Consider the following 21,422-nt stretch of genomic DNA (forward strand, 5'->3'; position numbering starts at 1 on the left):
ATGCAGCTATCACAGGATAAACAGCACATGAATCAGGGTATTAATCCTGTTCACAGCTGAAGCCTCTCTCACTTGGCAGTCAGCTCAAAAGTTTGCTCTCTTTTTCTCAGGGCCCTACAACATTCTTATCTAAGCTGTCCATAGCTTTCCTCTTCATCTGTTTTTGTACTGCTTCTAGAGCTTCTTTGTTCATTCCCACACAAGCAAACAGGCACAGTAGGTCCAGTGAATTCTTTGTGTGTTGAATATACTGTACATCAGTACAGCACATGACGGGTAGGTCTGGCATGTCTGGGAAATATTGAACTGCCTGAGCATGCAATCCAACATGTCTGGGATTTCCATGCTGGCTATGAACATAAGTCCTGGAAAAATACCTACGTATTTTTCATAGACCAGTTCATTTTTTCACATGAGGGGATTAATACATTGTAATCAGTTCACTTTTCATCTTTTGATAAACTAAGCCCATTAAATTCAAGCCTCTGACCACGTATTGTATCGTGCAGCATCCTCCCTAGCACTAAAATCACTGTTGTGATTCCTTTCTGCACAATCTCAGGTTTGTGAACAGTGTTTTAAAAATACAGTCGCAGGAACTGTATGCCTCATTCAAAAAGCAATCTCAGCAATGCTATATATGGAAGGCAAAACCCCTTCATGCACCTCTTCAGTAAAATACATGACCAAAAGGCACCGTTTCCAGGCTGTAGGAAACAGTAGGTTTTTACAAACTACTCTCATCCAAATCACAGCAGCTTTTTGGTGGAATTTTCTGGTGAATCAAAAGTACTCTGACCCCTGCAGGTGCTTCGGCAAACTGACACGAGAGGGCTGAGGACGAGGGGAGGAAGAATTTGCAATTTTGAGGAAACGGCACAAAATTTCTTACTTGGTGTGTCGCTTCACCAGGGAGTATCATTCATTGGCCTAACATTCAGAGTTTGAGGCCTTGTTTAATATGACCTTCAGGGTGCTTTCCTGACGTACTGCTTTCCAGAATGCAGAAACATACAATGTTTTTGGTTGTCCTCAAACGTACACACTGGCTTTGTTTATACCAAAACACCCTGCATTTAGCAAGACCAGCTTGCAATTTGCTTTCTAAATCTCTTCAAAAATATATCACAGTATTTCTTCAGATACTCTTGCCCAGTAAATCGCTGTTTATCCATTTGTTGTTGAGATATGTCAGCTGAATGGCCCTAATCCTTTTAATGTATGCTGTATCAAGTGTTTTATTTGTTTGGGGTTTCACTACGAAATAGACCAATGTCTTGCAAACTATTGAGATTAATAAAAACATCGTAGCTCTTGAAAAATATCTCCTACAATTTAGTTCAAGTTCTGAATGGATCACAATACAACCTGATATTCTGTACAATAAAACCATTATTATTTTTTAAACTAGACAAATCTGGAAAACACTTTCTTTTAGACAAATATGGAAATGCTTTATTTTTCAACATCATGTTACATGGTTGCACTGTTTCCATTACCAATGGGCCTGTTCTAGCAATAGGGAATCCTTGCTATAGTAGGTATTTAGGCTGGAGTCAACAACAGTGAATTATAGTGCTTTTAAAACTCACCTAAAAGGTGAGTGCTGACAAAGCTTTACACTATAGTGTTGTCTATTCCTGGTGGCAACTCTGCGTTGCCAGTTGGAGCTTTGCTCTTCCATAGCAACTCCTCGGCTGACATGAGAACTGGTTGTGCCAAAGTGAACGTGTGTGTGAGACTAGAGAAACTGTAGGAACCATGTCTTGGCCTCTCTGTAATAATCTCTATTAAGGTTCCAGACCCTCCTTCCCAAACTGCTGGCACCGTTACACGCAGTCCAAGCCTTCCCAGGCTCGGCACCCTGCAACTGACAAAATCCACTTGCGGAGCCAACGGTTTCATACTCTAAATGATCCCAGTCCCGAGCATTGCTGATCGCGGGATCCATCGCTCCCAAAGCTGCCATCGCACCTTGGGCTGGGCAGGACACGGTAGCGGCAGGTCCCTCTCTGAAACTGTACCGAGGAGCTGCCCCGGGCGGCCAACTGCCTCCTGTTTACTGCTGTCGCTGCCGCCCGCAGGCAAGGCAGCATTTTGACCTCCGGTAACACCGTTCCTCCTGGTTTCCCTCCCGCCGCCCCCTCGCTCCGGTTCGGGGCAGGCACCCTCCGCCGGAGCGAGCGCCGCGCCGAGCGCTGCCGCCTGCCGGCCTCGCAGGGCCAGCGCCTCCGCCACAGCGCCGCCGCACCTCCCGCCGCCGCTCCGGGCCGTCCTTGGCCCGCGCAGCCCCAGCGGACCGGGCGGCGGCAGGGCCGCGGCTGCCCTGCCGGCTCTGGGCGCTGACGGCAGCCGTTCGGTAGGGAAGAGCGGCCGGTAGCCGCGGGCGCCCTTTGCCCGTGTGCCGGCGAAGAGCACCAGGCGGCCCGGGGTCGGCTTTCGGTGCCGAAGTCGGCGGGCGAGCGGCGGCACCGCCGCTTGTTTATGAGCGGGCAGAGGGGCGGCCCGGGATAGTGCTGCGCCGCCGCTGGAGCTGGGACAGCCCCTCCCTCCCCCGAGGAGCGGATCCGCCACGGCTCCCCCGCACCCGCGGGGCACCTGGGCGCGCCCGGAGCCCGGCTGCGGGAACGGAACGGGGCGGGGCGGGGAGCGACCGTCTCTCCCCTCCCGTGGCGCTGGGGCTGAGAGACCGCGGAGCCGCTCCCCGTCCCGGATCCCCGCGCCCCTCGAGGGAGCAGGCAGAGGAAGAGGAGGAGGCTCTCGCCGCCACGGCCGTGGACGGCGAGGCCCCATTTGCGGCTCCCCGCAGCATCGCCCTGCTGGGGCTGCACCCTTTGCGGGGCCCTCTCCCTCCCCGCCCCCGGTGTCCCCCGGGCCGCCGCCAGCCCGTCCCCGCGGTCTGGCGCCGCCGCCCCGCTCCGCTCCGCGCCCAGAGCCCCGGGAGGGGGAGGGGAGGTGCAGGGGGAGGCGGAGGCGGCGGCCGCTGTGGGGCCCAGGCTGCTCCTCGCCTCCGCTGCGCCTCTTCCAGCCCCAGGATCTGGGGCTGGGGGGGGGCGGGAGGAAAGGGGGCGGGCCAGCCCCGGCGGTGCCCAATGAGAGAGGCGCGGACGGGCACTTGGGGCGGTGCGGCGGTGATGATCGCCCAATGGGGGCAGGGCAGAGGGCGCACTTGGAGCGGGGCGAGAGTGAGGCAGGAGGCGAGTCGGGGCTCGGGACGCGAGGGGGACACAGCCAGTCGCCGCCGCCGCGCGCTCAGCCGCTCGCACGCACGGCGCCGCGGAACCGGGAGCCGGCGGGCGAGGGAAGACCGGGCTGAGGGACGCCGCTTCCCGGAGGGGGCAGCGGCGGGCGGAGCCGCCACCCGGAGGAGAAGTTTGGCTTGAGCCGCCGCCGCCGAGAGGAAACTTTCCTCGGGGGGCCGGAGGCGGGGGCGGCGGGAAGGAGCCGCGGCACGCTCGGGTCCGCCGCCCGGCGAGGGGGCTTCCGAGAGGCTCCCCCCGGCCCAGGCCGGGCTGCGGCGGCTGGGATGTACCTGGCAGCGGTCTCGGCGGGGAGGAGACGCCCGGGCGGAGACGGCGGCTGGCACCTGGCGGCCGCGGGGTGGCTGTTCCTGCTGGCCCTGCTGCTGGGCGAGTCGGGGACGCGTGCTCTCGTCTGCTTACCTTGCGACGAATCCAAATGCGAAGAACCGAAGAGCTGCCCCGGTAGCATCGTGCTGGGGATCTGCGGTTGCTGTTTCATGTGCGCTCGGCAGCGGAACGAGAGCTGCGGGGGTGTCTATGGGCTGCACGGAGCTTGCGACCGGGGCTTGCGCTGTGTCATCCGACCGCCGCTCAACGGAGACTCCATCACCGAGTACGAAGTGGGCGTCTGCGAAGGTGAGAGGCGGCGGGACACCCTCCATCCCTCCATCCGTCCCCTGGGGTGGGGGCACCCGATGGGCGGCGGGAAAGGAAGGAGGGCGCACCTAAGACGTCTTGGGCTCCGGTGCGCCTTCCTTCCCTTCCAGCCCGCCCGCCTGTCCCATCTGCGAGCGTGTATTCTAGCCTTCTCTACTTAAAAAAAACCCCAGAGACTCCTACTTCGAAGTTTTGCCCTTAATTTTCTTACCCTAAACTTTAGGGTTCTACTGATTCTCCATAGCATAGTGTCACTGGGTTGCTGATAGCTTGTATCAGCTGCTGATGCCCAGCTAAAATTCCATGATAAAGGACTCGGGAAGAGTTTGGCAGATCAAGATCGGCGGAGGTCAGTCGTGCACACATGATGCCTATTCCGGATTCCCTCCTGTATAAAGAAACAAGGAAGACTGATCATCTGTTATAAAGTTTTGTTTCCTGTTCCTGTCACTTAATATCTCTCTGCCTGTCCTGGTCGGCATATAATGATAAGGGGTGTCTTTTTTCCTGCTGGAGCATCAGGGGAGGGGTAAATACTCACGGTAGAATTCCTCTCAAAGTCTCTTCAGCTTCCTACCGTCTTGTGAGGTGATGAATTGGTATGAAAAGCAAAAGGAATTCACCCCCCTTCAGTTTTTTATCTATCAGAATTCCTAAGATTTATTTTTTTATGTGTTATAAATTAATGAAAACCCAGAGACAAATTTTTAGTCTCGCTTTCTCTTGTGCCTCCAATTCCCTTTTTCCCCAAGTTGAGGGAAAACATGGCGCTGTAAAGAGATTACAAATAAGCAGTAGTTTGGGATATGTATAAATGTATATGTGATTCGGAGCGGGAGCTTCGACAATTCTGGAAAAGGAGACGGAGGCGGTCTCCTCTCGGCGGGTAGAGGGCAGTAGAAAGTCCAGAGAGCTGGTGAGGCAGCATCTGTCCAAAAAACTTGCATTTAAAATGATGCACTGTTTTAAGAAGGCTAAACCCCGTCATTTTTAGTGGGCAGCTGACCTTTGTCCTGGCGTTCATTATTAGTTTAAAACTCCATTTGCCTCCATAACAAATTGCAAACCACAGCACAGCAAAGCAGTGCGTCCCGCCTGTGCTACAACCAATGCTGTCAGCCTCAGGAGCTGATGATTGAGTAGGATGAGCTCTAGATTAAAAGCTTGATTGTTAAAACATTTTTAAATGGCCCTGAACTATTTTGAAGACCTTGGTTGAGACTATGTTGCTGAATATGTACATTGCTGTAGTGTCTTATTTTTAATATGTATTGGAAAAGTTTTTGTAAATAGAAAAGTACAAGCAAAGGTACTTGGGAAACTTACCTGGTTTTGCAGGAGTTTCTCTTGTCGTGTGTTTTTGAGTAAAAGCTGGGCTAAAATAGCTTCCCCCCCTTCTCGATGGTTAAAGGAACTGAGAGCCTACAGTCATTATAAGCCTTAATGCTCCAATTTCCTTACTGTATCACAGTATGCACATCTCTGGCAGTTTAGGAGTATTTCATTCCTTTGAAGTGATGCAATCTGTACGTTGCTGTAGTTCAGCTCCTAACACGTCCCATCTACTGTTGAAAATAGTATGAAGCATTTGTTGGCAAGATTGTGTTTCAATTAGTGTTGTGGTTAGAAACTAGTTCCAGCTGTCCCTATAGGAATAGTCCTAGGGGAGGGAGATAACAATCTATTAACTATAACTAAGGGAGATAACTTTTCTATTTAATTTTCTTACTCTTACTTATCTATTTAATTTTCTTTCTCATAAATGAAAAGGAACCAAGCTGAACTGTCAGCCTAATAAATAATCCTGGAATGCCTGTTAGTGAATTGTCAGGAAACTACCTCATTCTGAGGAACAGAGGTAGTATGTTGTCCTTCATGTTGCATGTTTTGCACATGAGGTGGCAGCAAGGATGAAAGGGTACTGATTGTATTGCCTCTGATTGCTAATATGAGATTGAATAGCTCTGGTTTTTTGATTGTGATGACCTAAACAGTCGTTCAGTTTACAGGCACACATGCAACAGGCTAGGCTGGTGATGCCTGATGTGAGTAGTATTAAACCATGCCTTTATCTGTTAACAGAGTAAAGGATGCACTTTTTTTGTTGTCGTGAACATTGGGAGTGGAAACCCTTTCCTTCCCCAATCCAGGGAGGAGGAAATGGAAGTGTTTTACAGAACTGTGTGGATAGAAATTCATGTTTTTACTCTCCTTCCTGTCCCTAGTCTTTTCTTTCATTGCAATTTTTTACACTGAAATGACCCCTACTGGCTACAGTTATAAGCATGTTTTTTTGTATCATTTTTGAAGCTTCAGCCCTGTCTTGTTTCAGACTATCAGCATATGCTAGGCTGCAGAATACTGAGAGCTGGAATAGCAACAGGTAGAAATACTTGTCTGCTAACTTGTTTCTAGCATTTAAGGCACTTGACATAAATGAGTTCTGTAACACCTGACAGAGAAGTCTCTGTGGCATCTGTTGCTGGTAGCTTCTCTTTCTGAAATTACAAACAGACTATTCTTTGTTAAAGCACTGTTTATAAATGAAATCTGTTGCTGATCCTGAGGGCTTTTTCCCTTAATCATTCCAAAAGCTGAAGGAAGCTCTTGTTCATCTCACCCCCTTAACAATTCACATCTCTAAGCAGTTCTAACACTCCATTTGTGTTGTTATCCTGAAGTGGGTAAATGCCTTTCATGAATGCAGTTGTATTCTTAGTAAGTAATAATTCTGAGGTCCTAGTGCTGGTAGCTGCACCTCCTATATGGCATTCTTGAGAGACTTTGCACACATCCAGCCTCTGTTGACTTTACAGCATCCTTTACAGGGATTTTCTGGGTTGGTTCTATGAGGTGTTGAGAGCCTACACCGCCTTCCAAAGACTCTTAAGCTTGAGAAATTTTAAATGTAAAGCAGGAACTGTCCTTACTCTCTACCTTTAAAGGTAGTCATGGGCCCGAAACTGAATTAGACTGAAGTTCTCCCAAAGAGAGACATTGGGCGAGACTAAAATTTTGTCTCTCCCAAAACACCTTAGCTTTGGCTTCTGCAGCTGGGTGGGCTCTGGCTTTCCAGGGGATCAGAAAAAGCCTGAAAAAGCTCTGCCAAAGAAGTTAGGTTACTCTGTGAAGGCATTTCTTGAGATTACTCTCTTTTTGTCTGTTTCCCTGCTTCTCCAGTTTCTGGTGCTGTTAGATGAAGAGGCCTAGATTGCTTTGCTGAACTCATCAAAGTCTTGACAGTAGCAAATAAGATAATCCTGAAAATGATTGGAAATTATTTTTAACTGTGTAACAGAAACATAAGGGTTTTTTTGATACATTTGAAATGCATACTTAACAAAACTGCTAGTCTGAAGATGTTCTTAGTTTCTCTTTAGATTATACTTCCTTATGAAATAGCCCCTAGGTAGACATTGAAAGAAGGTATCACTGTGCCACTAGAAAACCAATAATATCTGTTACATTGTTTGGTTTTGGCTTGTTGGTTTGGTTTTAATGGGGTTTGGGTGTGTTTTTTATTTCAGTTGTTAATTTGGTCTTTTATTTTTGGTGAGGGGTAGTACAGTTATTGCTGTATTCTTTTTGCTTACTGCCTAGCATATAATTTCTGAGCAGAAGTTCCCTTGGTTGCTGTAGCAAATTTTAGGCAAGTATTGGGAAGTATGTGTGTTAATCTCCTAGGATGATGGCAGAAGCTTTCCTTGCTGTGGCTAGTCCTAGTCTCATTTACTGAACTGCATATTTTGGGGAGTTTGGAGCATTACAGTCTGACTCCTTGCTGGGGCAAGTTGGGAGACCTTGGATGTGTCCATTGTCTTCTCCCCACCCATAAGTCTGCCTAGTTTTCATCCCTGAGAAATATATAAGGACACAGTGTATGGTAATCAAGTGAAGGTTAGTGAAACTGGAACTGATGAGAAGAGTTTAAACCTTGTAAACCTAGCTTTATTTTCAAAATTTGGAAGAGGAAAGCTGAGCTTAGTTGTTTTTTTTTTGTTTTGTTTGGGCATTGGTTTACACGTGTGCTAATGCAGTTCTCCCTGCTTTACTGAAGTAAGAACTGCTTGCCTGCAGACTTGATAGTATTTGTTATCATTAGTAACTTTGGTAGCTAGTACCCTTTGGAGAGCCTTGTTTTCAGTTGTTTTCAGTGCTGTACTCTATAATGGGTCAGTGGACACAAAGCCCTCCCCTTGGTGCTCTGTCCCCAGACAGACTGCTATACTACATGCTTGGCTTCTTGCTTGTGATGCAGCCCAGACCCCTAAAGATCAGGCAGTATTTTGCTTTCTGTACAAGTTACTGAAGTTCAAGTAATCTGGAAGTTGCGTGTGTGTAACCCAGTCGTTTACATCTGCTTGCACTGGAACAGTGCTGCCCAACTATCTTAACATTTTGTTTGGTTGGGTTTTTTCTTTGTTATGTAGTGAATGGCTGGGGAAATGTCCAAGTGGTTCTGATGTCCATGTGTGTGCAGAGAAGTTCTTTCAGTAACATCAATTGTTAGACCTGATGATCTAGTTGGGGACTTCATCAATATTTAGTGGTGTACCAATGGCTGTTGTTGTGAAAACAGCCAAAGTACTTTGTTCAAAGGCTGTCAGCAATCCAGACTATCAGGGAGACAAACAGAAAAAGATTTATGTTGTCAAAAAAGAAAATTATCAGAAAAATTACTTAAGTTGTGAAACTGGAATGAGAAGTAGTTCTTTAATGAATATTCAGGTTCTCATATGCTAGTCTTGATCGAATTTAACAATCCCCTTCCCCTACTCCTCCTCCTTGCCACCCCCAAAAACACTGACTAGGAGGATGCTGACTTCTTACACACAGACTGGATAATTTATAAGCTATTTCTGCTCTGTATTCCATCAATGCTGAAATCTCAACATCAGTAAGAATATGTAACTCTCAGTGTGGCATGGAATTTGAATTGGATCAGGTGCTTATTTGACTTGGAAATGGTTTCCTCTGTGTTTCTGGGCATCGTGTTTCAATTTTAGAAATGACTTGGTTCCAGTATTTCAGTAAAAATTAAATGCAAACATCTAACAGATATGATGCAGGAATTAGTAAGACTTTGCTGTTGTGGATCAGCACAGAAAGTTTAAAACTAGAAGTCTTGCTGTGGGTAGGCTGGATTACTAAGTTTTTTAACTTTAGTAAGAGGAATATTCTCTTTTTATTTATTTTTGGTTTTTAAAACTTTGTATAAGCATCCTTTGCTAATATGAATTTTTCTACACAGAAACTGATTATTTTACCAGGTTCCCTAAAACCATGTTGTTTATAAAGATATTTTTTCCTTTTTTTATTTTTTAAACTAAAACTACCTTCGAACTTGCCCCTAGGCATCTTTGCTGGTTTAAGCTCCCTCTAGCTAATTCAAAGATTCTTGCATAATTTAACTTCTTGCCTGGTACTTAGTCAACCAAAATGTCATTTCACTGACAGGCATATTATGCAATAATTAACCCATTAATATGGTTCAAAAATGCTGTCCTCTTCCCCTCCTTACTTTGTGCCCCCCTTAAGGATTCTTCATCTCAATAATTTTATAGGACCTTGCAGAGAAAACCAAATGTTTCTGTTTTAATGGATTAAATGCTTTGTAGAGCTGACCTATTAAGTATCTCTTGTGACTTATAAACTGCTTTTCATTTGAGAATGCATTTAATCCACAGGAATGTAAACTTGGAAATCACAAACTCAGGGTTTTGCCTGAGACTTTGAGTGACACTGGTTGTGTCTGACTATACTGGAATTTGGAAAATGACCGATACAGAAAGCTTATGTGTGTGGAGAAACTTACCAACATAAACTAAGATGGGAAAATAACTTAGCATAGATTAAATTCCACATAAGTGTACAGAAAATAGTCTAATACTAAAAATAGTCCCTGGGGGAGCACTTGCCTAACCAAACTAGTTTGGCCTTGTTTTGGGGAAATAAGCCCTTCCTAATGTTTTGAGAAGAATGGAAGCAGCTCACACCTTTGCCAGAGGCAATATTCAGTCCCCAACAGCTTTCACTGGGTATACTGGGTACTTAACTTGAGAATCTGCAAATCCTGACCCTTGTGGGTCATGATCGTGCAAGTTCTTATTAAGACTGAATAAGAAAACAAACTCGGGATAGAAGGATTGTGGACAGGAGGAAAAACAGTGACTGGCTCATAGGCATGCACCAATTCCTATGTTCTTACTCATTTCCTAAACTTTAAGCCTTATATAGCCACTGTTAGGCTTCAGTTTTTGGTTGGTGTTTGTTTGTTTGAATGGGCTTGGGTTTGATTTTTTTTGGTTTTTTTTTTTTTTAATTGGTGAAAAATCTAGCAAGTGTAATGTTTCTGAATCCAAAACAGCCCATTCTGTTGGGTCATTTATCCTTGAAATGAATTAAATTTCAAGGATATATATAAATGAAATAAATGTTTTGCTACAGGCTGTGTTGAATTCTCCTCAAGATTTTTTCAGAAAGGCTGGATGTGTGTGTGGAGGTATTTCTTCCCCTCACTGATAGGTGGTTGATAAAAAGCTGGAGTCATGCTGATAATGGTGTTACATGCACTGATGTAACCTGTGCTGCTTTCACAATAGAAATGCCAAACTTGATGTCTATCTCTAAGTTAGGTTTTAGGAAATGAAAAGAAGCCCTGAGCATAATTCTAAATCCAGGATTGAGTTTTCCCTGTAGTCTTCTGTGACTAAGAGATGGGGTGCAATTCCTCTGGAATATATTGTAATGATAGTGTTCAGTGGTGCTGCATTAATGACTGGGGGGGAAAGTGGCAAAATATTTAGGATATCAGATTTCTTACAATAGTGTGAACTGTTCTTAGTATAGGTTGCTTTACTCACGGCCCTGTTCCAGAAGTTGTCTTTGACAAAACTTTTCCTACTCCTGTCAGCTTTGCCTCTGCCTAGCAGCTTCAGCAAGCTGCTAGCCAGCTATTTGTTTGCAGTAAAGCTGATGCGTGCTGCTGTACATGCAGGCCTCTGAAGCATGTGGGTGCAGAGTGCAGCTTGGAAAAAAAAAAAAAGGAATTTTAGACTGCTTTGGAATGGTTATGAAGCTTTGGCCCTTTTCTGAGGCTTTAGCAATTATTTTTGCAATAAGTTTTCTAGAGCTAGAGGAAAAATCTGCTATGACAGCTGAAACACCGCTGTCCATGCTTGTTCTAATCAGGGGAGTACTGGCAGAGGCTTTTTCTGACCAATTAAATCCTGGGTGCAGTATTTTCAGTTAGCTTTTTACAAACAAGACGTGTTTCTGGTCATCAGTTTAAGATTATTTGCTTGTAAGTCTTATTTTCAGGTGTGTAAATGTAAAACTCATTTATTATTTCAGACCATATTTAGGGAGAAGTCTTTTCAGAGTATATTTTATTTTTGTTATGGGGAACTCTGAGTGAAAATCATAAAAAAAAACAAAAGGCAAAACACATTCCTCCCCGTTCCTCCTTCCTTCCATTCCCCCTTCCTCACCTTCCTCCCCTCCTCCCCCCCCCCAAAAAAAAGTGGAGGTAGGGTACCTGGAGAAGCAAAATATCCCAGACAGTGTAGGGAAAACTTCAAAACTTGCAATAGTTATCCATGTCACATGCTTCACTTAACATTTCCACTTATCTCCTTGCCTTCCTCAAGACTTCCGTAGAGTTTCTGATAATTCACTGGAAAGTGGGTCTGTTGAAATACTTTCTGCATTCCTTAGTATGAAATAACTGTCTTCAGACACAAGAAGAGCTGCTGCAATGGAAATCTTTCTCACTACATTGGGGATTTGATCACCTGAGATGCATGCTGAGATAAAGCAGGGAGTCTCAGGTTGGAGACAAGCATTACATGCATGTGTTCCTGAGCTATCTAAATGTTATGGTACAGTTCTGCTTTCTAGCTTTGACTAGAAATTTTCTCAGGAAACTGCAAAACCCTTTTGTATTGCTGTACATTCCACATGAAGATTTGATCTTGGAAAATGAACCATTCCAAGATGTGAGAAAAAATGCTTTCTCACAAAACTCCCAGCTGTGTGTCTTGCCATAAAAGATTCTGCCGGCTCTAGTCCTTGATTCATGACTTCAGTGGAGGAATAAGTTGCAAGAGGGGAAAGGATTGAAGCCAGTGTTATGAGCTCAAACTCACTTTAAGGCTAGTCTTTCCTTCTGCTGCTTTTCAAGGTCTGGGGCTGGGTTTCAAGCATTCTTTAGTGGTAATTAGTCATTTCTATTGTTCAGCTCCTCCAAAACATGAATTTCCTTTCCATCATTCTTTTTTCCTGTTCAAAGAGAAGCGGGAGTCTACTGGCAAGAAGCATTTCCTTTTTTTATTTTAGCAAGTTAGAATCTTTTCAGAGTCTCATACCATCTTAATGAATACCACTGATTTGAAAATGCTGTTGTGTATAGCAGTGTGCTGGAGTGGTGGTGCTCAGACCTTGGGTCTAGTTTCATGGAGGAGTTTCTGAAAGATTCGCCCCTCTGCCTCCCAGTTCCCAGAGGGCAGTACCAGTCTTAAGAAGGATTGCTTCTCTCTTGTCTTCAAATGCAGATTTAAAAGGATGCTAGAGTCTGTAAGATGTGACTTGGACAGTTTCACTTCAGGTCATCAATGTATTTTATGGTGTCTTTGCTCTTTTCAGCATCCTAAGAGCTACCTGGGATGCTTAAAAAAAGGCAGAAGTAGCAGAGTAACATGCTGCAGTTAAATGTAAATTATGGGACTTGACTCAATCCACTCCAGTTAAATTACAGTTCAAAGGGTATGGTGGTAAACATATGATTATTATGGGCCAAATGCCTGTGCATTTGTTTTCAACAGTGGTACTTCAGTGTGCTTTTTGCTGTTTCGAGATGATGCGTTATCTAAACTGTGAAGGTGAACAGTATAGCATTCTCCAAACAATAGCTGATATTCATCAAATGTCCAGAAAGAAAGAGAGGAGTTGAGGCACAAAACAGAAGTTTCTGTGGCAGGCAGAAGGAATTGAGAATTTGAAGGAATGGAAAGTAAAACTTTAAGCAGTGGAGAAGCAGGCTCTGAAAAGGTCTTTCCTTGTACTTTTAGTTTGCACCTGTTTTGAGCTGATCCTTTGCCAATGGGTAGTTATAAATAACAAATGTAACCATAATGAGGTAGTGTGTGCCTTGAAAGTAAGGCTTAAAGTTAGTTTCTCAGCAGCATGCTTTTCTAAAAACACAAGCAGCTCTTCAGGCAAACAAGATGATTGCTTCAGTTGTGACCTATGCCTTGCATGGTGCTGTATTGTGAGTGCTGGTATGTAGGATATAGTATGGAAGAAGTGATGGAATGCTGCTTACCAGAGACATATTTCTCAGACTGTTTCCCAGACTAGACCTGTTTAAGGATCTCTTGTTCAATTTCTTAATGCCTTAATCCTCTTCCCTACTTTAGGTGTGTGCTATGAGGACTTGGGAATTCAGCAACCCAGAGCAGTATGTGCATTTTTAGCAAGCTGAAACATTTGCTTTGCAGAAAGCAATTGATTATATTAATGATAGAAGTGAAAAGGAAAAAAAATTGGGATTAATGTGAAGTCTCCCTTCCTGTGGCTTCCTTTTGGTATGAAAGCACAGTTGGAAGAATTAAAAAGGTACTATGTCCAAGACTTAACTTTGATCTGAGTAAATGCAGAGCTACTTTATTATCTGAAACTTTATTATCTGGAACTTGCCTGAATGAGTTGGAAGGAGTGGGGAATTGCATGTAGATAGAAATTATTTGAAAGAGAAATGACTTTGAAGCAGTAGTTATGAGCCTGCTGGGAGCATTTGAACTCTTTGAGGCTTGTGTGCAAAATGTACTTGAATGACTGTATAACAAGACTCCAGTGACAGCTCAGGATGGCTAAAAAGTGCAGCCCTTTGATTTTTTGCCCTTACCTGATCATGCCAGCACAATGAGGTGGTGAAAATCTCAGCTAAACAAAGATCAGTTTGGATGAAAACTAGTAGTTTACTTGGGCTTTTTTTTTCAGCTGCATTGCTTCTAAAAACTCTGGAGTGTTAAATACACACTTGATTTTTGTGTTTTTAGGTGTCCTAGAAGTAGCTGGAGGTAGGATGTGCGTAACAAGGTTTGAGGCATAGATTCTTATATTTGGGGTTTTTGGCCCTGCTTGCAGAGAAATAATGCTTTCACAAATTAGTACATTTCAGTTTTTGTTCACATCATCCAGATTTGAGAGGTAGGCATTAAAAACCAGTCTTCTGGAAAGGAAGCCATAGAGGTCAAGCAGAGCATGCAGGAAAAGGTATACAGCCTGGAATAGTTTGTGAACTGTCCCAGGTCCCAAATCACTGGCAGGTACTAGTTGTATTTTTAGAGTAGTCCCCAGGACATGATGATCTTTTTGAATAATAGAGGCTAGGTTCTATGTTTTGCACATAGATATCATTCCCTTATCAGTTAAAATATTGCTGACCTCTAAAGGTGTGAGCATGCTGTACTGGACCACTGTTTATCTGCATCAAGGGGAGCCCTAGATGTCTTTGCATCAAGTATCCGAAGGCTGGAATTGAAGTGATAGGCTAGGTTCATCCCTTTAGCTCATGTGAATACTTTCATGTGGTTGTACCTTCCATTCCAAAGAATTTTGTTCTGCCTATATTCATGTGACTTCTGAGAGTTTATTCTAAGTGGTAAACAATTATTCATCTAACAGGACTTTGAAATTCTGTTCATAAAAGGACTAAATCAGCTAGGAAAAGGAGTCAGTCTTTAGTCTGCATGAAAAATTATGATAGACTTGGCGCTGATTTACTGAACTAAAATAAGCTCTTGCTACATGTTTGCTACTTCATTGATGGAAATCTTGTTTCTAAATAAAGTTGTGTGAAAAGCAGGCTGGTAGAAGATGTACAGGCTAAGACTGAATTTGCATTCTTCCTGTCTGAATGTTACTTTTTTCTATTATCACCCAGTAATGAAAAATAAATACCTTGTTTGAAGATTCAACATGTTAGAAGTGTAGCCTGAACAAGTATTACTGAGGGATTTCTCTTCTCATTAAGACTTTAATGTCTACTGAGCTAATTTTTGAGGTGTGTGGCAGTGAAGACTTCAGATGCACCTACTACTGGGCCATGTGCATCCTGTGTACCTCCTTTTCTGAAAACTTGTGAGGGCTGGCAGATGTGGTACCAGCTACTGACCTGTGCTGGAAATCCATGTGTGTAGTGCCACACTGTGCAGTGCACGTGCATTGAGGCGTTTTGCCACTGGCAGGGGACGAGTCTGCTCTCTGTGCCAGCTGGGTCCCACCTTACATGGGGTGGGCAGCTCTCATGTGACAGGATCCTGCTGATCTGTCTGCCCGGAGAAGATCTGTGCTGAAATACTACAAGGCAAAGCAGCAGAAATGCTCTAAAGTGGTTTTCTAGAAGAGCAGCGGAGCATTGCCACCTTTGTGTCCTTCCAGTCTGCACTGCACTGGCCTGGGAGCGCGGGGCTGAGAGCCCACACGCTGCCTCTGGGCTCCTCTCCTGCACCCAGGAGTACAGAAGGAATGCTCTTGTCAGAAACAGGGAGCAACACAAACCCTTTAAAGCTGTTGGGCTGGTGTGGATGAAGCAGTGGTCCTTGCTGTTACAGAGTTTCAAACAGCAAGTCTTGGACCATAGGTGTAGCTTTTGTTCTTGTCCTTACATGGATTAATGCTGTGACTTCTAAAATACAAATTGTCCTGGCTGTATTCCGGCTTCTCAAAAACAGGATGTATTATTGTTCTCCAAATTCTCAGGGTTTTTTGTTGGTTTTTTGGGGTTTTTTTGCCTTCTGTGTGCATGGCCTCATCACAATGAGAGTGTCCCAAGCATTACAGGAGAGGCATCTTCCTTTGAAAAAATTTTAATAGTTTCTCTTCAGGAACTTCTGTGCTTCCTTTGACTTTCATTGATACAGCTGCTGTATTGGATGATAGGTTAACCTAAGAAAAAAATTACTTCCTGGGGTTACTGACTACTCTTCCCTTGCTATTTTTATGGAGAAGAGCCATGAGGTTCCCATGGAAATTCCCATCTTCACATCTAAAATGGACTTTGTTGTTTATCAGTGTTTTTTGTCAGCAGGGTACTTGGCCAGCTCATAATAGAAGGCAAGGATTTTGTTGTACAGGGAGAAATATATCAGTGAGAACCTGCTGTGGCACTTCCTGTAGATCACGTACAGTACTGAACTAGTAAACAGCTCTTTCTAAATACTTTTTTTTTTCCCCCCAAAACAGGAAAAACTTCAGGTTAGCGGATATTCTGCATATTTCTGTGAGTGGAAAGAATTTACTTGGCAACCTCAGCATTTGTGTGCATATACTGTTATTTGCTGTTAGTTTTTAGGCTTCTGTTGAGCATCAGACTACTGAATGATGGTTTTGTATTGGCTGTGGCCTCATACTGGAGAACAGCCTCTGATAACCCCAACAACAAGAGGAAACCCACCATGCATAACTGGAAGATATTTCAACTTTTTTGAAGTGCTTTTTGGCAGGATCTATATTGGAAGCTTACATGTTGATAGTAAATAAAATTGGAGTGAACTATTTAGAATGCACAATGTGAGTGCTGCTGTTAAATGTAAGGATATGAAGATTAAAAATATCTATTTTTTCCTTTTGTCATTAGTAGAAATCAGTGGACTCTGTGCAACTATTTTGTAGCACTTAATTTTCCAGGCTTGTCTGTCTATAAAACATCTGGCATTCTGTAGCAAAGAATACCTAATGTCTAGTTTAGTTTCTTCAGTCTTGCTTAAACAAGTATGTGATAGGACAAGGGGGAATGGTTTAAAACTGAAAGAGAATAGGCTTAGATTTGATTTTAGGAAGAAATTCTGTACTGTGAGGGTGGTGAGGCACTGGAACAGGTTGCCCAGAGGCATTGTGGATGTCCTGGAAGTGTTCAAGGCCAGACTGAATGGAGCTTTGAGCACTGAAGTCTAGTGGAAGGTGTTCCTATCCATGCAGGGTGGTTGGAACTGGATGGTTTTGAAGGTCTCTTCAAATCCAGGATGTTCTATTTTTCTATCTTGATTAATCTTCTGACTTGTTGGGATGTTGCTATATGTGTATTTGACCTAAGAAAACTGAGATATTGTAGGACTGGTAATCTTTTGGAATTCTGGATTGACTGGATTTGTATTTCTTTCTGGAGGAAAAAAAAAAATCTTGTTGCATGTGGCCTCCTGAAAGGAAGATGGGCAGTTACAACTGGAACACCAGTTACACACATTTGACAGGACTGATTCAAAAGGAACAGAATTATTTAAGCAGAGAGACTCATCCTGGTCCCTCTATCCATAGACCCTTGACAGCAAAGAGTGCAATGTGCTTGATCAATTCTCCAGGAATATGTATGATAATTGAGGACTGCTGGAAAACTCATTTTTGGTCATATAATGGAATCAGAGGTCTGGCATCTTGCAGCTTTTCTGTAATAAAAAGTTATCTCCGTGGACTAAATTCTGTGTGATGCATTTTTTAATCATCTTTTAAAATGCTCGCTTTCTGACTCAATTTTGGCGTCTGTAACAGCTGCAGATTCTGTACAATGCTCTCACTTCCATTATAAATATAACTTCAGCTATCTGCAAAAGTTATTTCTGTTAGAATAGCACTCATTTGTACTACAGCTATGCGTTTTCCTGAGATGACAGTTTTTCATACAGATGGAAGTAAACAATGCCAGTTGCTTTAGCAACATGGGCAGTAGAACAGCTGTGAGAAATGGTATTTGGGGTATTTGGCAAATCCCACTGTTTGGATTAGTCTGTTATTTTTTTAATCTGTTATCTTCTGTTTAGCACTGTGTTGAACTTGAAGTGAATCCCACCCAGCTCCAAAGCAGCTGAAAATTACCTACTGCAGTTGAAATCCAATAGTGAGTGAGTTTGTTTGTTTCTTTTAGATGAAAACTGGGATGATGATCAGCTTCTTGGATTTGAACCATGCAATGAAAACCTTATAACAGGTTGTAACATTATCAACGGGAAGTGCGAATGTGACACCATTCGGACCTGTAATAATCCGTTTGAGTTTCCAAGCCGGGATACTTGTCTGTCGGCCTTGAAAAGGATTGAAGGTAAGCCCCTGTTTTCAGTATTTCAGAGGTAGTAATTTTTTCTGTGCAGTGGGTGAAAAACTAGAGTGTAATGTATGCTTAAGGATGACTTGTGTAGTTTCAGATCCCTCTGGTCTTCTACATGTCAAAAAACAGGTCTGTGTTTTAGAGGAAGATAGTACTTCATAAGCTTATTATTCTAAATGCTTAAGTTTAAGATGGGAAAAAACATGCTTTGTGTGCTATGATGTTTGCAAATTTTGAGGCTAAACAGTTTTGTTTGTAGTTTGTGGTAGCTACATTTTCTTATCTTCAGCTGCAAAGCTGTGTGGAATACCCTTTAGATGTGTTGATGTGACTGAGTCATCAATAAACACATTAAACACAAACATGTGTAAGATTGTAAGAGCAAAGGCATTGTAAAGGAGTAGTTACTGATTATACTTATATCTTTTATTATATGAATGTGTGAATTGCTATTTTCTTTAAGTTTACATAATGTTACATTACCTTACTGGTCGTATTTTACAGTTCCTATGTCTCTCCGATTAGATTTGTATTAGGCCCCATATGTTTATGCTTATGCATACATCCGTATTTGTTTTGCTTTTTTTTCTTTTTCTTGTTTATGGTCAAACTGGAAATGAGTTGGCTCAAATATATCCAGCTGGAATTAAATTTACATGGTGGATTTCTGGATTGTTCTGAACAGCAATTAGAGGAGTGATCTTAAACCATTTTTTATGTTGCTGTAATTACTGTTTATTCTCCAAAGTGTTCAAGAACATGCAGAATTTTAGTGGTGTGGACCTGCTTAATTAGACTACTTTGGAAAAAGTTAATGTGTTTATAAGGCTACTGACCATATTTTAAGTTAGGGGGCTCTTATACTTAAGGAAGTGTGATGTGATCTGTTGTACTTCTTTTGTGTTAAGAAAATTGGTTTTGTGATACAGACTTTAGATAAAGAGATGTTGTGAGAAACTGGAGAAATATACTCAGGGTTGTTGGTTGTGGTGTTGCTTACTAAAGGCATACAAGTGCTTAGTCTGGGATTTTTGTGGGTTTTTTTTCCTTATGTAACTCTAGGAAGAGCAGAGGCAGAACCTTTGGTCTGTTGGTGTGATAGTGGGCAATAGCATTTATGGATTCTTCAGTCTTACCCTTCTCTTTTCACTTATGAATGTGTAACTAAGTCTGTAGTATTTCAGCAGGACTCTACTGGCATGGCAGCTCATCGTGTACTTGCTGTGAAAATCTGTTGCGGGTTGTCTTTTTGTACTTTGCAGCCTTGGAAGAAATGGAGGAATTTTTCCAATTTTTTCCAGTTTTTTTCCAATTCCTTGTGGAATGGCACAGCTGAAGCAGGTTGATTCTGAGTCACTTGCTTTCAGCAATCTTTTTTTCAGCTAAATTTTCATTAAAAAAAACAGCATTTCATACTTATACATGAGGTAACAATATTCTAATGTAAATTGACTGGTATAAGAGCTGTGGTGCAGTTATTTTTTTCAGAGGTGTAATTTTCTTCTTTTTCCCCTCTGTTTTATTTCTTTGTGGAGTGTGGAAGGTGTTCTTCCAAAGCCTCAGACTGTGGGGCACCAGTAGAAGTGTTTAGGGCCTGTTGACTTTTTAATTTTTCACAATTGGAAAGGATGGCTGATGCAAGTGTTGAAGCAACAGCGGTACCTTTAAATAACAGAAGTCTGGCAGTTACAACTTGAGTGTTAAAACAGTCCAGCTTTTACTCCTAAGAATGTGAATTTGCATTTGCATCCTCAGACTATCAAACTGTACCACTGAGGGATGCTGGAAGGTAAATTCCTTTGTATTTCCTAATAGACAGGCAGAAGTCATAATGTAATTTTGATTTCTGCATTTTACAGATATTGTCTGTGAAATTTGCCTACTGGATTTTGCCCTGTAAATGTTTATTCCCTCTTTCTCTGACTAGGATTGGTAATTGAATGCTAACTGCTAATGGAGGTTGTTTCTTTAAATGCATTAGTTCTTGTTTTGGTAATTAAAACCAAAGTAATGCTTCATCCTGTACCTAAGCTAACGGAAAAGAAGAATAACTTTTTTCCACTGGTGCTTGCCACGTCCCTGTTTGCTAAGCAAGCCAAGTCTCTTAGGTAAAATGGAATAGACACTTTGGTGTGTCTGAGCCAGTATTTGCTGCTTGACTATTTCAGGTTTTCAGATTTTAATAGTCTGAAAATAGAATTCAGCCACTTGGAAAGTCCACCTGAAACATGGCTTAGGTAGCACACAAACCAGAGGGGTCTATGACCATGTTAAAATAGAGAAATCTTTCATTTTATATAAGGCATGCTAAATCTTAAAGTGTAGTGTCATGTAAAAAGGGATGATCCATAAGATCTGTTAAATATGTCAAATTAAGATTTTCCTGAAATCCAAAGTAGTGATGTATACTTCACTCTTTTGGCTTGTCTGTTAAAGATAATAGCAGGAAGATTTGAAACTAGTAATTTAAACCTTTAAATACTCTAATAGAATCTGTTGCCATGGAAAGTGGGACCAAGGGAGGGTAGTCTAACTTCTATCTCCTCACCACACTTTACATGGATAATTAAATACACAGTGTGATTAAAAAGACAAGTTGAATACCTGAATGATGGATATACCATAATAAGAGTTTCTGAAGAAAACTGCCCAGCTTGCTGAAAGCCTGCAGATAAGGAATCTGTTGCATAGATACAACCTGACAAGTAACAAACAGTGAGCTTAAATCTGGAATCCCGTTTCCATATTGGAATGTGGTAAGGGATTGAGGCTTTTGCATGTACTTCATTTTCTTGCGCCTTTTTCTGCTAGTCCCTTCCCTTTCAAGAGCCTTTTCAGTCATCTTCCTTCTTTATCTAGTTTGTCTTATACTTAAGCTTTTCAGCTTGTGTGTGGTCTTCCCCTCCGGGCTTGATGTCAATTCTAGCTTTCTAACTCTGCTAACCCAAAGTTTTCTCATGTTAGCTTCATGTAGGATCTTTCTTTTCCTATTGGCTTGGGTTCTGGCTGCCTCCCTGGGCTCCTCATATTTCATTCCAGCTTTACCTCTCTCTATCCCTTTCTTTTCCTACCTATTTAATTCTGTTTGTATCCCAGTTCACTTAAAACAACTTTTATTCCTCCTTCCCAAAATCAGGTCACCAGGGCTCTAATGTCACGTTGTTCAGATGTCATTGACAGGCCCTGAAGCCATGTTCTTTATTTTGTCTCCCTGAGAGTTGCTCTACCCTGTACTGGGAAAGCCTCTAATGAGAAGAAATTAATCTCTACTCAATTGTTCTTCCCAATGTCTATTGGGAAGAAAGTATGGCAAGGCTAAAGGGCAATTGCAAGTAATGCAAGTACTCAAGGCAGTCGTCTCCATCTCTTGCCCTTGTTTTCCTGGAAAACAGTAGGATTAGATACATTTGAAAGGATTGGTT

At 42.8% G+C, this 21,422-nt stretch overlaps 1 protein-coding gene across 1 annotated transcript in view; it reads left to right on the forward strand.

Annotated features, from left to right (window-relative positions):
* The first annotated feature begins 3,226 nt into the window (after positions 1–3,226).
* Positions 3,227–21,422, forward strand: part of CRIM1 (cysteine rich transmembrane BMP regulator 1) — a 175,148-nt gene continuing 156,952 nt past the window's right edge. The window contains exons 1-2 of the mRNA XM_066546638.1: positions 3,227–3,878; positions 17,821–17,994. Coding sequence (XP_066402735.1) covers positions 3,527–3,878; positions 17,821–17,994 — 526 coding nt within the window. The 5' untranslated portion in view covers positions 3,227–3,526. The remainder of the gene's footprint in view (positions 3,879–17,820; positions 17,995–21,422) is intronic.

This window comes from Molothrus aeneus, chromosome 3, assembly GCF_037042795.1.
Source record: "Molothrus aeneus isolate 106 chromosome 3, BPBGC_Maene_1.0, whole genome shotgun sequence".
Classification (NCBI taxonomy): domain Eukaryota; kingdom Metazoa; phylum Chordata; class Aves; order Passeriformes; family Icteridae; genus Molothrus; species Molothrus aeneus.